Below are 17,427 nucleotides of genomic sequence, written 5' to 3'. Positions count from 1 at the left end.
GTGGCTTTGTAAATTGTCTGTTCCAGAAGTGATGCATAGTTACAGCAATTCCATGGGAGCAGTCTTTTGTAACAATACTGAGGATATAAGCGGACTCCCCCAGTGTGTTTATCTAATGTATACATGTTTTAATCTTTCTCACGACAGACTTCACACCAATGTTTGTCCTTACGCAGGGCAATTTGTCCCAAACCGTTCATATAGCGTCATACGTGTCATGCTTTAATGGTATAGTAATGTCAGAGTAGCCACGCAAGTGCATATAAGCACAATATTTAAGGATGAGAATAGATGGAGTCACAATATTGTTCTGTTGCATTAAAGTCAGACACTGCATTTATCAGGAGCCGTCTGGGCTGCACAAGTCCACTGAGGGCCCCAGTGCAGTCATTCAGGTGTAAACAAAACTCTAACTGAAGCTGTAGAAAGAAAAATCCTCTCTGTCACCTCTTCACCATTTCGCTCCCACAGTCTCTCCTCTTGTTGTGCTTGCCAGCACAGGTGCTTTGGCACACTAATCTTCCTTTCCCTCCCAGTGAAAAATAATTGCTGGTAGTTATTGTGAAACAGCTGTTTGCCCTGGCTTGTGAGAACTTCCTCAGTCACCGGCCATCATTTTATTATTTTTCTAATGACAGAGCCTTAAAACATGACTTTTACAGACAGCAACGAGTATTTAATACAAAGGAATGCAATGCTTTGGGTATCTTCTCAATACTAAACTTCTTAAATGCTGCCTATTTTTAATCACCCTACAATTTTTCACACATTCTCTTAGTCAGAAGCTTGTATACAGCAGGACAGAGCATATTTTTTGATTTTCCTCAGACAATGTCTTATCAGTGCTAAGGTCCACACAGCATTGGCTGCCTTTTATACTCAAACAATTAACTTTCAAGCATTTGTGGATGCATCAGAAGAAAATAGCTTGTGAGCAAGTAAAAAAACTACATAATTGACTGTCACCACCATAAATCCATTATTAACTGTAAAGGCAATGTTTTAGCAACATGTTGACATAAACTGTCATACAAGTGTAAAAATAAGTAACTAAATAACCATGCAATATCAAAACATAAAACCGGTAACTCACTGTCTGACAAAGATAAATACAAAGGTGGTTCATGTCACTGATAGGCCTCCCACATTTAAAAAAAATATTCGAATGACACAATATTAACAATAGATTAAACACCATTAAAACATAAAACCCATAAAACTGACGTGTGCGGTTGGATCTTACTAGTAACTTTGAATGACGGTTAACCCACTGTATCCTCTTAATTCATTAAATGTACCGTAATCAAGTTAGACATTAACTGCTTGGAAAATTAGTTGTGTTGGGCAAATTGTATTACCGGTAATCTTGTTCCATTCGTTAATTTGCAAAGGAGTGTAAGTCAGTAAATTTAATAGATAATTTACACTGGAAGTTAATAAGTCGAGCTGTGTATTCTCCCTTCTACTCTTACATTTTTATTTTATTAACACCAATTGTTGAGGTTTCTTCTTCAGATAAGTGTCACCCACAAAGCCAAAGAAAAAGCATAACACATTGAGTTAATCCTTTGATGCTGACTGAATTAAGCTCTTGCACAATAGTGTAGCAGTGGTTGGAACTCAGATCTGTTGTCCATATTTCAAATAAGCAATTGTATTCTTTTTCTTTTTCTTTGTTTTTTTTTTTTTTACCCAACACGCAAGGTCATGTGTGGATTGCTTTCAACAGTTCATTTTATATAACACTTTCCACTCAACAGTTCATCAAACTGCTTTGCTCTATGCACTGGCCTAAGTTTGAGTCGCACTCCTGTGTCACTGTTGGCAGCGCTTGCTAACAACGATGCAGTAAGCCAGTGAGCGTTACCCCGCTTTCCCTCACTGTGGTATTTTTAACCTGGCTCTAGTGCAGTACGAGTACCAGCTGCTTTTGATTCAAATTCAATATTACTTTTTAATAGCATGATACTGAATCAGTAACCAGCACTGAAGCTTTTGAATTAATTCAGAATCTTATCCATAGACATCAGCCATGCTTATGTTTCAGTGAGCTTGCAGATCTAGTCTTACAGAACATATTTTCAGATTTAAAAGTAAAGCTATCATTACAAACCAGTAGGGTGCATTTTTTGTGTGTGAGCACATGGTTGTCAACATCCAATGTGTAATTATATTTTATTTGTTTTGCAGTGCATTGACAAAGCAAGAGACCTCCTTGACGCTGAACTGACAGCCATGGCTGGAGAGAGCTACAGTCGAGCCTATGGGGTACATTCAAATACGTTTTCTATGTATAGCAAATTCTATCAATTTTTGTTGGTTTGTGAAGAGAGACTATGGGGTGTGTCAGAAAAATTCAGAACTGGTGTCACAACAGATGTATTTCAAATCTAAACTACAAACTTGGAGTGTTCCTCTTCAATGAGGGCCAGACAATCAATCAGCTCATCCACAAAGAGATCCTGCGGTGTTCGCTTCGTTTGGTGTGGAAGAAGAGGCGAGAGTTGTGGTCAGACAACTTGTTGTTTCTTCATGACAACACGTCTGCTTACAATGCCTTCAGCATCCAACGGTTACTGGCCAAGAAGAACATTGCCATGATGGAGCAAGTTCCTTACTCACCCAACCTGTCTTCTTGTGTTTTGTGTTGTTGTTTTCTTCCTCTTTCCCAAACTTAAGGAAGTCATCAATGCTCTTTTGAAGACGTAGACAACATCAAGATGGCTGTGAAGATGGAGCTGTGGAGGATCGCTGAAGAATCTTTTCAGGGGGCATGACATAGAAGGCTGGGAAAATGCTTTAGACTCCAGGGAGATAACTTCTAAGGGGAAAACATGTCATTTGGAATTTAAATTTAGTGGTACCTTGAGATACCCGATTTATGAGCTTTTCAAGGGGGAAACCGATAAATGGCATTTCCATTCATTTCAATGACGGGGAAAGTGATTTGAAATGCGAGTGATTTTAGTTACGAGCATTATTATAGTCAGTATATTCTTTGTAAAACCAGTTCTCAAACTTTTCTGACACACCTCGTATAGTGATTTTATCAATAGACATAATCTAACAGGGCTTTACTTGCCACGTGCACCTCAAAGTGGATTAAAAAAGGGTCTCCACCAGATGTTTGAAAACATGAACTTCATTCCTGCAACAGCAAGTTTGCAAAAGTAGTCCAAGGGCTAATGAAAAGGACCAATAACATTTCTGATGTCAGAAAACATGAAGGAAAGTATTTTTTTTAACCACTCAACCAAATGACCATTTAAAATTACAATATATTAATGACAAAAGCCATTTCAGCCTTACTCTGTGAGCTAAGTCACAGTAGTCAACTTTAATTGAATAGTAGGTCTAACCACCTTAATGTGTGAAATATGAAAAAAGTAAGCATTTCAATGTGTAATATTATTTTTGTGACAGTTGGTCCGTCAGTTTAAAATGATTACTCCCAATGTATTTGGAGGTGATTGACACATTTGTTAAATTCCTAGAACAACTCTTTTAAATTAGTAGCATACTGATTAATGGGTAAAGTTCGCACGCAACATATTAATCAGTAATTCATCTCTATTTCAAAATGAGACATTAGATTTTTGGAATTGCAGCTAGCTTACGTCCCTACTTGAAGAACAACAGCAACGTGAACCTCTGTTTCAAAAGAAATAATAATAATTTTAAGCACAGACCAGAGATGTATAATGGGGGGTAGGGGAGTGATCAGAATTCATTTATTTATTTATTTTTTTACTTTTCATGATGCAGGTCGACTGCACATCCGTGGCATGTAGTTCTCAACTTTTTACAAATTGCTGAGATTTGTCCTTTTGGAATAAGTGCCGCGCCCAAAACAATCAACGCACACTCTGAAGTAGGCCTTTAATGCTTGGTGAACTGAAGTCAGCCACTCTGAAGTTCTTTGTGATTTAAAAGGCCACATTTGTTGAGTACCACGCATTAACCACAGAGGTGCACTACTTCTGTACAAATTGCACCGTATCTTGTGCATGTCCTAAAAGATGTGTGAGTAACTGGTTATGACACACATGTTCACGTCTATTGTATTGTACATGCACTTTATATTGTCCCCATAAATTCAAATGTTCAATCATAACAAATGTGGTCACGTGTTTCCCAGGCAATGGTGTCGTGCCAGATGCTGTCAGAGCTAGAGGAGGTGATCCAGTACAAGCTCGTGCCCGAGAGGAGGGACATCATTCGGGAAACATGGTGGGAGAGGCTTCAGGTAACCTTAGCCCTTCAATACGACGTATGGGAGCACGCACACACATGAACTCACGTGCGAAAGCTCAAATACATCTTAGAGCAGATGTTGAAAAGGCTACGGTTGGTCATGGGCAGCATTGGATGACAAACATACAGTTCGTGCGTGCAAGGATACACGAGTAGTTTCGCAGCAATCTATCAGGAAGCATGGAAAGCGCCTCTGTGTCCGAATCTCACTTTTGCAAAACAATTTCACTTGATTTTTCTCAATCTCTGTTTGTGTACAGCCTCCTCTCGTTAGGCGTACTAGTTCAAAATATTGTAACATTGATACTTAAAAAAAAATTCTTCCAAGAATATACAAACATATCCAGTCTACATAAATCCATTATACTCTCCAAAGCACTCATGGCCTTTTCAGTCTACTAGTGCCCTCTCTTGGTGGAAAGTTGATACTGCACTCATTGAGATTTTCCATGTTAGGGGCACGTCTCATTAGATGTTACCACAGTGATTATATGTTTGGCATAGTTTTTACACTGGATGTCCCTTCCGGTTGAATCTCACTCATTTTTATCCGAGTTTGGTACTGGGTAACACAGCAAGTGGGTCCAACATACTCGTTTGGGTATTAGCGTTTGTGACTGGGATTTGAACCGTGGTCTCTTGTGTGAAAGACAGCAAACCACTGAGTTGCTCAGCTTCAAGGTAAACTAACATCAAACATTGTCAAATGAAATGGTAGAATTCTCAACCCTGTGCATTTTCATTACAGTGCATTTTCAATGGTAACGTGTTATAAATGTATCATCGCTAGTTAGAGCGTAGTTACCCCAGCATTGTGAGTTGGAAAGTACTTCATGGTGTTGTTAGACTAGATCTGTTAAGATGTGTGAGAGTTGGAAATGGAAACTCATTTGTGGGAAAATGCAAGAATGCTAAAGTTAGCTTAGCATATCTTGAGCTATGTCTCTTGTCAACACATTGCTAAGCAGATACCTAGTGTGAGTCGAAGTGACGTGAATTATTGTTGGAAAATGTGTACATGAAATAAACACAAATAAATAGCAGACCAATATGATGCACGTCCATGGTTCCAGCGGGCCATCGGCTCACTCGCATTCGCCCGAGACCACTGACGCACTGCTCCCGAGCAGGACTTTTTTTTTTCCTTTCAGTTTTTAGACAAATTCATCTGTATGAAACTCTTTACTATTAAGTAACTATTTGTTACTTAATATACAAGTAACTACTTGTTACTTAATATCTTGAAAGAATATGTCATTGCGTCTGTGGGATCGCAAGGTACACAACATCTTTTATTTTTTATTTTTTCCTTACTCGACCGCATGTCAGGAGTGCGGCACCTGTGTGTAACGTGTAATCGGTTAAGTCCGTTCGCGATGCCGGTTGGCTAACTCCGAACGACTGGGACCACGTGGACTGAGGGACGATGCCCTGCTCTGGTAAAATGTATTAAGAAATGTGTTTATCGGGCCATCTTCCTAAGAAGAAAGCGCTTTTGTTTTCGCATGATCCGTAAAGAAAAAAACACTTTTATGTGCAAGTTGATGCAGTTAATGCTGATGAAAAATAAAAGCCTGTGTTTTGTTTCAGGATTAAAAAAAAATAAAAAAAATAGCAGATCTCAGAATGGGTAAAATATTCCAAAAAGATAAACTTAAAATAATGTCATTACAAGTTACTCTTTAAAAAATAATTCCCGGTACTTAAAATTTGGATTTTTGGTGTGGGTGAGGAGGAGGAGAAGGAGATTTTATTTTAGGGCCCAACAATATTTAGCAGTAGTCTCTATCGATCACAGGAAAATGCCATTATTGTGTTGATTATCTTTAAATCAATCCCAATTTAACTTCCTTTTATCTATCAAGGTGGTCGAATTTATTGGGGCTAAGAGTTGTGGTCTCACTTTGTAATTTAGAATCTAAGTATACAGTATGTGATCTCATGTTTTAATATTTACCTATGGTCTTTTTTTAATTTTGCATTTAAAAACCAACATTGTGAGTGACTGTGTTTCTTTTTTCATATTTGGTAAAGGAATAATTACATTATGTGAGTGGAAGTTTGAATTTGTCTGTTGTCAAAAGCTTGCCCCTCATCCCACCAACAAACTTCAAAATGAAAAGCAGCTTGTTTCACACCGGTCCGTCCATCTTCTTCTCATGGTTTGGAATGGCACCTGCCAAATTCCTTTGTGACTTTTCAAAGCTTTCAGACTTGACAGTTGGAAAGAAAGCATTTCCAGACACACTGAATTTCTGCCACAATAATATGAAGGTACTCTTGATCAGACGGACTTTTTTTTCCAATCATAAAAGATGAGATTTGCTTTGGGATCTTGTGATGGCTGTGCATAGCGAACACTCTGACCTCATAATGCTAACACCAGAGCTGTAAGGGACTGACAGACTTTTTTCCCCCTCATAATAATTCATTTGGGACGGACCTCACCCATCTGTCAAAGAGTCCCTGTCCTACTTCTCAACCAGGCCTTCTATTTTATTTTATTTTATTTTTAAGTAGCATGTCCCTTAAGCTGTAGGCGACTATCATGCATTAGTGTTTTTCCAGACGTTTCTTTCTGTCAAGTTGTCTCAAAACTGTAAAAATTGAGATCCCCTCAGAAACCTTTCCGCAACAAGTTTTTTGCTCATCTCTAAGATGAATTGAAATATTGTCATCACTTTATTGCAGGACTTAAAATATTGAGTTACACCATTTTGCTCTTTCATGCAAAAAGAAAAATTTATAATATTGGCTTCCACATGTAAATCATGTCCGAGCATGCGGATGCCAGCGATTAGTTCTTGAAAATACATAAAAAATGACCTATATGTCTGTTTTTTGTTCTGGCATGTGCAACTAGACTCATGTGTGGGGGTGTTGATAATGGCACTAATAGCATCCAGGGCTTTAACTATGTAGCTCTCTTGTGTGCAATATCATAAAGGAGTAGGTGCCTCAGTTTAAAGACAGTAACAAAAGGGTATTTCATCCATGCTTTGTGTGTGTGTTTTCTCTCAGGGTTGTCAGCGTATCGTGGAGGACTGGCAAAGGATCCTAATGGTCAGGTCACTAGTGATCAGCCCCCATGAGGATATGAGGACGTGGTTGAAATATGCCAGCCTCTGTGGCAAGAGTGGACGTCTGGTAAGCAGCCACATAGTTCTGTATTGTGTATTCACTTTCAATATAAAAATGGCCTTCCTTCCTGTTTTAGAGACTCACCATTGGTTTACATCTGGCAGTCAACCCTCTGTATTAACTGTTGTTTTTGACACATACACCTCCAGTGGGTACGGAAAGTATTCAGACCCCTTGGAAAGTTTTCGCTTTTTGTGTCATTGCAGCCATTTGCCAAAATCAAAAAAGTTCATTTTAATTCTCATTAATGTACAGTCAGCACCCCATCTTGACAGAAAAAAACAGAAATGTTTGCAAATTTGTGAAAGAAGAATAACTGAAATATAAAATATTCACACCCATTGCAGCGACCTTCATATTTAACCCACATCTTCCTTGAGATGGTTCTGCGTCTTTATTGGAGTCCAGCTGTGTTTTAATGAAACTGATCATTAAGAAATGTCTATATAAGACCTTACAGCTCACAGTGCATGCCAGAGCAAATGAGATTCATGAGGTCGAAGGGACTGCCCAAGGAGATAAGAGACAGAATTGTGGCAAGCCAAAACTGTGCAACTGTGGGGGAAGAGCCTTGGTGAGAGTGGTAAAGAAGAAACCAAAAGTCACCGTGGCTGAGCTAGAGAGATGCAGTAGATCAGATGGAGAAAGTTAAATAAAGTCAACTATCACTGCAGCCCTCCACCAGTCGTGGCTTTATGGCCGCAGTTTCACCTTTCAACAGGACAATGACCCAAAGCACACAGCTAAAATAACAAAGGAGTGGCTTCTGAGCAACTCTGTGACTGTTCTTGACTGGCCCAGCCAAAGCTCTGACCTAAACCCGATCGAGACCTGAAAATGGCTGTCCACCAACGTTCACCATCCAACCTGACAGAACTGGAGAGAATCTGCAAGGAAGAATGGCAGAGGAACCCCAAAATCAGGTGTGAAAAACTTTGCATCGTTTTCGAGATGACTCATGGCTCTACTAGCTCAAGAGGGTGCTTCTACTCAATAAAATCCATCAGGGGCTGAATACGTATGACCATATGATATTTCAGTTTTTCTTTTTTAATAAATTTGCAAACATTTTTACGTTTCAGATTTTTTTCTGTCAAGATGGGGTGTGTACATTGAGAAATAAAATGAACTTTTTTGATTTTGTCCAATGGCTGCAATGACACAGAAAGTGAAACAACAACAAGGGGTCTGAATACTTTCCGTACCCACTGTACTGTACCTCCTGGAGAGTGTTCTTGACTTCTATGGCCAACTGTTGTAAAGGTTGTTTTTTTTCTTCACCAGGAAAGAATTCTTTGGTCATCTACCTCACTCATTTTTTTCCCAGCATAGTGATGGCTTGCTAGTGAAAGCTCTTTGGATCTGAGCAAGTTGACCGCAACAGATTCCGAATGCAAACAACACACTTGATATGAAATGTAGAAGTTTTATATGCTCCTTGTAAAAGGGATAATGAGGGATTACCACACATGGAGTAGCCAAGCAATCGTCCCATTACTTTGGTCCTTTAAAAAGTGTGAGTGTGAGACATATTTAAAAACTGTTATGATTCCTACACCGTTCACTTGATTTGCTTGTAAATACCCTCAAATTAAAGCTGAAAGTCTGCAGTTAAAGCAGATCGTGTTCATTTAATTCCACATCCGCTGTGGTGGTGTTTAGAGCCAAAAACGTGAGAATTGTGTTGGATGTGATTGTATCTGAATTGGGGCATATTGAACAATAAACTCACTTGTCCCCTGTAGTGTAATTCTATGCTAGATTTTGACATTTACCACTTGCTGTCCTTGTTATCCAAGTCGTAATGCTTGGCCTTTGGCCCATGAATGAATCTTTTATATAACTGAAATCACTCAGCCAGCTAGCCTTGCCCCCAAAAAATACACACAAGCACACCCCAAGACAACATTGACACATAAATTACTTAATATTTGTGTTTACTTTATCTCTGCACAATTCTGTATGATCCAGTGAAATTTGAGTGTCATGAATGTCATCTGCTTCATCAAATCCAAATGTGAATGAAGTCTGTAATTGACGGATTCCAACTTTTTTTCAACTTTTTGCGACCATGATCAAAGTGGCATGGACCATTAATCGCTATTTATAAACAGAATTTGTGGGTCTGCTCATTTAAAGCCATCTTTCACCTCAGTGTTACTCTCATTGATTGCAAAGCATTGCAGACAATCAGCCACACAGCACACACAAAATACAACATGCTTGAATGACTAACTGTGATGTAACTGAAAGTGAAAGCAATGGCAAGCATAATGGGGAATGTGAATACATGGTGTTGGAAAAAATTACCCTTCTAAGACTGTTCCGTTTTTCTCCTTTTTACCTTCGTTGCTTCCCAAAAAGCTTCCACATAACGTATTCATGCCCACTTCCCTAAAGATGTGTCATGGCTGTTATATAATGAAGGTCTGTAAGGTCTCAAGGCCTATAAGTTGTTCTGAAATGACAAAGGGTCATTTAAGGATAGTCTGCCATCTGCTTTTATGATCCGTAAACTTCAGCCTGCTGTGATGCATTTGCCCATCATTTTTATTTTTCCCTCCACTCCTTCCAGGCATTGGCCCATAAGACCCTGGTGCTTCTTTTGGGTGTTGACCCCTCCAAACAACTTGATCACCCACTGCCCACAGCCCACCCACACGTCACCTATGCTTATATGAAGTATATGTGGAAGAGTGCTCGCAAGGTAAGCGCAAGGAAGCTCTCTTTTAGGTTATCCTTCTTAATTGAAAAATACTAATACAAAGGAGTTGGAAGTCTCAAGCTATCAGTCTTGTGACCACTTCGTATTATTTTCGCACATCCTGTCTGAGCCCGGCCAGTTTGACTCTGCATGTCGGCCTAAGGCCGCAGACATTTATATTTCCATCACAACTGTATCCCGCCATAAAGACAGCCTGTAACGTTAGACGTGTATGAGTCAGTCATTCAAGAGCAGCGGTTTATGATTTATGACTTTAAAGCTGGATAAAAAACATTTTGTTTCCGATAAATTCCTTGCAATTAAAGTCCTGCGGGGAAACTTTGATTCACTGGAGAGCTGAGGCTATTTTTTTCATGTAATTTCAAAGTAAAAACTAAACTAAGACTTATGAGTCATTGTTTTAAATTTGGCAAATGAAAAGATGTTTATAATCAATGTAGTTTGGTGCACTCTTACATCATGGATGTCAAATTCATCTTTGCTATGGGCTACATTGTAGTTACGGCTTTGTTCGGAGGGCTGTTTTGACTTTGAAACGATGTAAGCTTTTAAACGCCTCATCATATTAGATATTGTCGCTGTCCTGTGAAAAACTTTTGTCAAATTAGTTGTTTTCTTTTATTTAAATACAGTGTCTGTAATGCGGAAACACCATTCATGTAAAAATGAAACTAATTTTTAAAATGGACATAACTGTTTTCCACAGGATAGCAATGATATACACAAAAAATTGATGGAAAACCTCTTTTGCAATCAGAAGTCAAGGATAGTAGTTTTTATACTATTGTTCAAGATACAGTAAAAAAAACTGGAGAAAGGGGCTTGGTAACAAGAAAATATCCATCCATCCATCCATTATCTGTACCGCTTCTCCTCACAAGGGTCGCGGGGCGTGCTGGAGCCTATCCCAGCTGTCTTTGGGCAGTAGGCGGGAGACACCCTGAACTGGTTGCCAGCCAATCGCAGGGCACACAGAGACAAACATCCGCACTCACAATCACACCTAGGGGCAATTTAGAGTATCCAATCAACTTACCGTGCATGTTTTTGGAATGTGGGAGGAAACCGGAGTGCCCGGAGAAAACCCACGCAGGCACGGGGAGAACATGCAAACTCCACACAGGAAGGCCGGAGCCGGGATCGAACCCACGACCTCTGAACTGTGAGGCAGACGTGCTAACCAGTCGACCACCGTGCCGCCACAAGAAAATATATTGAATATTATTAGTAGGCCCTACGATTGACTGACAACCAATTCAGGGTTTACCCTTCCTACTGCCTGTCAACTGAGATCCAGCACACTCACGACCCTCATGCGCATAGACGGTTTGGATTATGAATGGATTATTAGTAGGAGTCTGCGTCTCTCCACAAAAGATGATTCGATACAATTCAAGGATGTAATGATTTGAAAATGTAACAATTGAATTTGGCTCGATTCAGTGGGATTACGACTTGATTCCATATAGTACAGCTGTAGCATTTGTCATGTTTATTAACATGCAACATGTGAAAGCTCTCCAAAGCCCAAACTAGCCAAGTTAATTCATTTTGTTCATGTGTTGAACCACTAGAGGGCAGAATGTGCATGTGCAGTTTGACTACTGGGAAGCACATGAAAAGCATTGTGCAAGCAATTAATGAAGGCAAAAGAGAACATGCAGCGGACTTGCTTTTTTAAAGAACACAACACGTTCAGTCGGTACTTGACACGGTCAGGGACGAATAGAGGGACGGACGAAAACCCACTTCCGTCCATGCGTAGTCCGTCCTTTTTTAAAAAAAAATTCTCATCCTCCGTCCGTCAGGACCGTTCCGTCCCTGGGACAGAATACCCAACTCTGAATGTTACTACTGTAAATAAATGACTATATATTATTGTTTCATTATTATTATAATGATCACTGTATACTGATTCACTGTATACATGTTGGGTGTGCTGTCAAAATGAATTCTTAACTTTGTTTTAGCCTTTGCTTTATCTTTCTTTATTTGATTCAGACTGACACTTAAAGGCCAGAAAGAACCCCCACCCACCACCCATCATTTCTCTCGCAAATGTTCATTTTGTGTCTCTTCAGATTGATGCCTTCCAGCACATGCAGCATTTTGTGCAAGGGATGCAGCAGCAAGCCCAGCATGCTATTGCAGCAGAAGACCAAAAACACAAACAGGAGCTTCACAAACTGATGGCAAGGTTTGTCCCCTTAAAAAAAAAAAAAAAAAATATATATATATATATATATATATATATATATATATATATATATATATATATATATATATATATATATATATACATACATATATATATACATATACATATATACATATATATATATACATATATACATATATATATATATATATACACATACATACATACAACCAAATTCTGTACAAATATGTAGTCCTCCTTGCTGTTTGACTGGCTTGAGGTTTGGTTTATGTTTACTGTATGTATGGAAATTTGTTCAGGAAGCATACTTAAGATAGTAACTGTTCAACTCATTTGCGTCAGTTTCCTTTATTTTCATGACAGTGTCTGTCTACATTATTCATGCTGTATGATGTGCCAACTGTCATACATTCACATCAGCCGAAAGCCCAACTCAACATGTTGAAGGAAAATGTAGCCTTGTATTTTTTTTCTTGTTTTAAGTCACCTTCACATTCATTCCCAGGCTCTTTTTCAAGGTGAGCCAGATCGTTTGAGTGACTAAATAGTAAACGCTTGCAATGCAAAATTAGCCCTCTTTCGCACTCTTATCACACACAGCTACTCATCAGCAACCCAAACATGGCACCATGCCGTCAAATGTCACAGATGCGGTGTGACATGCTTCCTCCACAGCGCTGTCGTTTTTTCACCTTCACGCCTCCCACTGAATGCTTGACTGACAGCTCTGGCAAAAAGTTGCAGCTCACTGTGGGAAACCGTGCATAGCATGAAATCTTTTTCAAAATGTTGTCAGCTTAACTGCAGCTTTTCAAAAGCCTGACATTACAATGACTTCCTGTGTTGTCAGACGCTGATTACGGAGATTCAATACTGATTTAGAGCAATGGAAAATGGAAAGCTAAAACCTGCTCTGAATATAACCTTAAATAGCAATGTAGTTCCATTCTTAATTGTTCCACAATTGGATTCCTCTTTTGTAATATTCAAAGAAAAGCGAAGAAAAAGCGAATCCAATGCATCCGTAATCCTTTGATAACCAAACACACATCTTGAGTGACGGCAAACTTAATAATGCTCAGTTGATCTTATTCTCAATATTACGCTTTTATCGGCGTTCAAGTTATACATAAAGTCCGTGTTTTATTTAACACCCGTCGAAAATTGTTTTTGCACAGTTTGCAAACTTAAAATGATTTACAATAAGCCATCAAAACTCTTTAATTAGCTCAACACTATTACAGTTATGTTATTTGTATCTGTACAAATTTTGGTACAAGTACAACTGTAGAATATCATTGCACATTTGTAGTGTGTATAATATCTATGACATGATTCATTTTTTTGTTTGCCGATTACACACAAAGATCAATTGATACAGTATACGCCAAAGATTCTATAGTGGATGGATCAAGGGAGGAACAATTTGATGTTTTTGCTTTGGTTGAGATCTGCCCTGAGTTACAATCTTGCTCGACGTCTGACAGAAACACACAGACATGGATCATTGCTTCTCATTAGTCACACATCACCACAGTGAAGCGTGACAAGTTGGAAAAAAGACCATGGCTATTTTGGAAAAATCTTTTCATCCTCCTAAGAGGGACACTGGTTGTCTGATGCATGTTCGTGACAGCAACAGTATCTTGTCAGACAAGGACTGGCTTCCTCCAGACAAGCTGAAACACTAAAGGATGCCTGTCCGATGTGCGGTACGGGGCACACCTGGACAACTCGGCCCCGACACTGTGTCCACACAATCACAGGGACATTCTTCCGCAGACAAATTCTATCTAGGGTGACTAAGCTTTGTAACCTGGAGTCACCTGTCCAAATGACACATAGTTCTGACATCCTCTAAAATCCAGACAGCTCCTGCTATTTTCCCGAAAGTCAACCTGTTAAGCATTTTCTGGAGGTTTAGGAAACTGCGAAACCGGACTGCATGCTCGCATGGAAAAGCGCTCAAGAGAAATTACATAATCTCCTTAAAAACAATTTATCTTAGGAATTCCGCAAATGGGCCCTTAGACTGTGACTGTTGGACTCTTGATGGAAGGGATGACAACACCATGTGTACCAAGTGCTCAGTTTGGTTCAACATGTGTGTGTGTGTTTTATTCCGCTTTTGCCAGATACCAGTAGTTCGCTTGTGAGCGTCTCAGCATCCAGAGCTTGATGGATGAAGTGGAATGTAGCCGAGCTCCCTGTAACTGGAGAAAAAGTCGTTTGGATAATTAAGCAGACCCTCTGGATGCACTCCCAGAACCTTTCAGCACATATGAGAAGTTTTTATTAGTGATAGATTTGAAATACTGTATGCCCCCTTGCTTCTCCCAAAGTCAAAACAGAATGAGCTCTTTTTTGATCAACTGTCCTTAGTACTCTGAATGTCACTTATCGCATGTGTTTTAGAAGCTGCGGCATCATAATCATCATTCTATTCCTTAGTAGGACCTTTTTACTGCTCATGCGGTCATGTAATACAGTGGTTATACAAATGGAACATGTCCCTTGTTAAAATAGCAGCAGGAGACCCTGAATCTGAACTCATTTTAGAGCCGTAAGAACATTTTAACTATTAAACTTGTTACTGCAGAGCATAGCTGACCTCTGACCCCCTGTAACATGTCTGCTCCTTGCAATATGGTGTTTTGCTATCCTACTGAAGGATTTTAAAAAGCATATAGTTTAGAATTAGCAAGGTTTGTTTTCTTTCTTAAAGGGACGTCGACCCAAACATATTTTTTTCAAGAATATGTTCTATGCAAGCCCACTAGTTGAAACAGGGCATTCTGATAAATATTGCGTTTGTGGCATAAGTGTTAATCCACTCGTTTTTAGCCATCTCTGGGGGCAGCCATTTTGTCTTCTGTTGACTGAAAATGACACGGCTGCCCCCATAGATGGCTAAAAAGGAGTGCATTTTGCTGCTTAACTTTTATTTCACAAACGCAAAATTAATCAGAATGCCCTGTTTCAACTAGTGGGCCTGCAGGGAACATGTTGTTGAAAAAAAGTATGTTTGGGTTGACTTCCGCTTTAAATGTAATTTCTTTATTTTTCTTCTTTTACACAGATGCTTCCTAAAGCTGGGAGAGTGGCAGCTTAGTCTGCAGGGCATCAATGAGAGCACCATCCCCAAGGTCCTGCAGTATTACAGCCATTCTACTGAGCACGACCGCAACTGGTACAAGGTCAGCCCCACCGCCGCTCTTTGCACTCTAACCTTTCGCTTTCAACATCTCTGGCCACAGTAAAAAAAATTAAATAAAATACAGCTGTATCGGCAGGAGGTTGTCATCACGAGAGAAAGTCTCCATTTTGAATGCCTTTCAACACAAACATGTCCTAATAACGATGTTTATGTTCAGTCGGTGCATGGCCCATTTAAATAGATCAGTGTGTGGTTGTATTTAGAGTGCATCCTCCGGTGTATCAAACATTTCATGAAATTGTGGTGCTGGGAATGAGAACTTTTTTTTTTCTTTCTTTTTTTTTTTTTGTCCAAGCCAGTGCTTCAGGCTACAGGGATGTTTGCATTTTACTCAGCTAGCCAGCTTCCTACCATCTGTCTATGCCAACTTCCTTAAGCTTTTAACCTTTTAATAGGTGGTTGCATAACCCAGAAAACTTCACACTCACTCACACATGTTCGATCACCACCGGAAGACTTTTCATCCCACCCTAAACGGGAAAGATTACGTCATGAGCTATCATCATGGTGGAAGTCATTTCCAGTTGTTGCCTCGTTCCTTTTTGCCCAGCTTGTACCATCTTTTGGCAGGCCTGGCACGCATGGGCTGTAATGAATTTTGAAGCAGTGCTGCACTACAAACACCAGAGTCAGGCTCGAGATGAGAAGAAGAAGCTGCGGCACGCCAGTGGTGCCAGTGGCAACAGCGAGGCCAGCAACAGCGACAGTGAGGTTGACAGCAACGACCAGAGTCCCTCGCCAGGACAAAAAAAAGTTAATGAGGTGAGAATGGTCTAGAATGAGTCTCACATCATTTGTTTTAGAAGACTAAAATTTTAAAATGGTGACTTAACGTTAGGGTTGGGCATCGTTTGAATTTGGACGATTCCGATTCCGGTTCTGTGATCCGAGTCCGGTTCCTAACGATGCTCGATTCCGATTCTTAACAAAACAAAACAAAACAAAAGAAATCACAAATCATATGAACTTCACTGTTTCATTAACTTTTTACTATTTGTGAACTTTACCATGGATTACTCAAAGGGCTGTTTTTAATCAGTATATTTATTTTAATACACTTTTTTGTATTATTTAGAATTATTTTTCACAAGAGCTTTAGTTTTGAGAAGTTCAAGACAATACAATAATGCAGCTGTTACCGAAAGCATGCTACTGAACACCAATTGATTGGCTAACCTTGTCTTTAGAAATAAAATATATATGACAAACACAACGCTGCATTTTACGGGAAAGCAAGGAAAGTCGATTTAATCTAAGCAGTCAATGTAACCATATGATGTATCTGTATGTACAGTAGTTATGTATATGCTGCTGCTGCGTATGCTGTAAGATAAATATTAGCTGGGTATGTGCATTTGTGTGTTGAACTTGTTGGCTCAATGTTGCCATTAGCCGTACTTAGCCGATTCTGACTTTTGGGTCATAAGATAAGATAAGATAAGAATTCCTTTATTGATCCCACAGTGGGGAAATTTTCATTGTTACAGCAGCAAAGATATAGGTCACACAGGGACGGCGGCTTAATGTGGCCATTAATGTATAACATGTATAAGCTGCATCGTGTCAGTTCTATGGCTAGGTGTCGGCCGAATGAGCCAGCCGGGCCGGCCCGGTTCGAATCACCGACCCCGTGAAGGGCGTACGCCCAGAGTCGCCGACGCTGCGGCCCATGCTTGCCGGCCGGTACGAAGGGAGTGAAGGGGCTGACTGAGAGGACCACAGCAGCTCGAGTGGGGGCGAGCTTCCGTGCTATTGCGACGTAGCTTTGGCGGCAGGAGCCCGGGGCTGCGCGCACACACTTTTTAAATTTTTGTTTATTTTTGTATTTTTTTTTTAATCGGTCATACTTCGTTCGTAGCTCTTCTGCGCGGTTAACAAGGAAACTTAGCACCGACATTCTAAAATCTGAAC

At 39.7% G+C, this 17,427-nt stretch overlaps 1 protein-coding gene across 1 annotated transcript in view; it reads left to right on the top strand.

The window, feature by feature from the left end:
* mtor (mechanistic target of rapamycin kinase) overlaps positions 1-17,427 on the top strand; it is an 89,676-nt gene that overhangs the window by 52,708 nt on the left and 19,541 nt on the right. The window contains exons 33-39 of the mRNA XM_086027808.1: positions 2,191-2,268; positions 4,139-4,246; positions 7,276-7,401; positions 9,971-10,102; positions 12,202-12,317; positions 15,379-15,496; positions 16,087-16,278. Coding sequence (XP_085883934.1) covers positions 2,191-2,268; positions 4,139-4,246; positions 7,276-7,401; positions 9,971-10,102; positions 12,202-12,317; positions 15,379-15,496; positions 16,087-16,278 — 870 coding nt within the window. The remainder of the gene's footprint in view (positions 1-2,190; positions 2,269-4,138; positions 4,247-7,275; positions 7,402-9,970; positions 10,103-12,201; positions 12,318-15,378; positions 15,497-16,086; positions 16,279-17,427) is intronic.

This window comes from Filicampus tigris, chromosome 1 (genome assembly GCF_054856515.1).
Source record: "Filicampus tigris isolate MCC_2025a chromosome 1, RoL_Ftig_1.0, whole genome shotgun sequence".
In the NCBI taxonomy this organism is placed as follows: domain Eukaryota; kingdom Metazoa; phylum Chordata; class Actinopteri; order Syngnathiformes; family Syngnathidae; genus Filicampus; species Filicampus tigris.
This window is presented reverse-complemented; position numbering and strand designations above follow the sequence as displayed.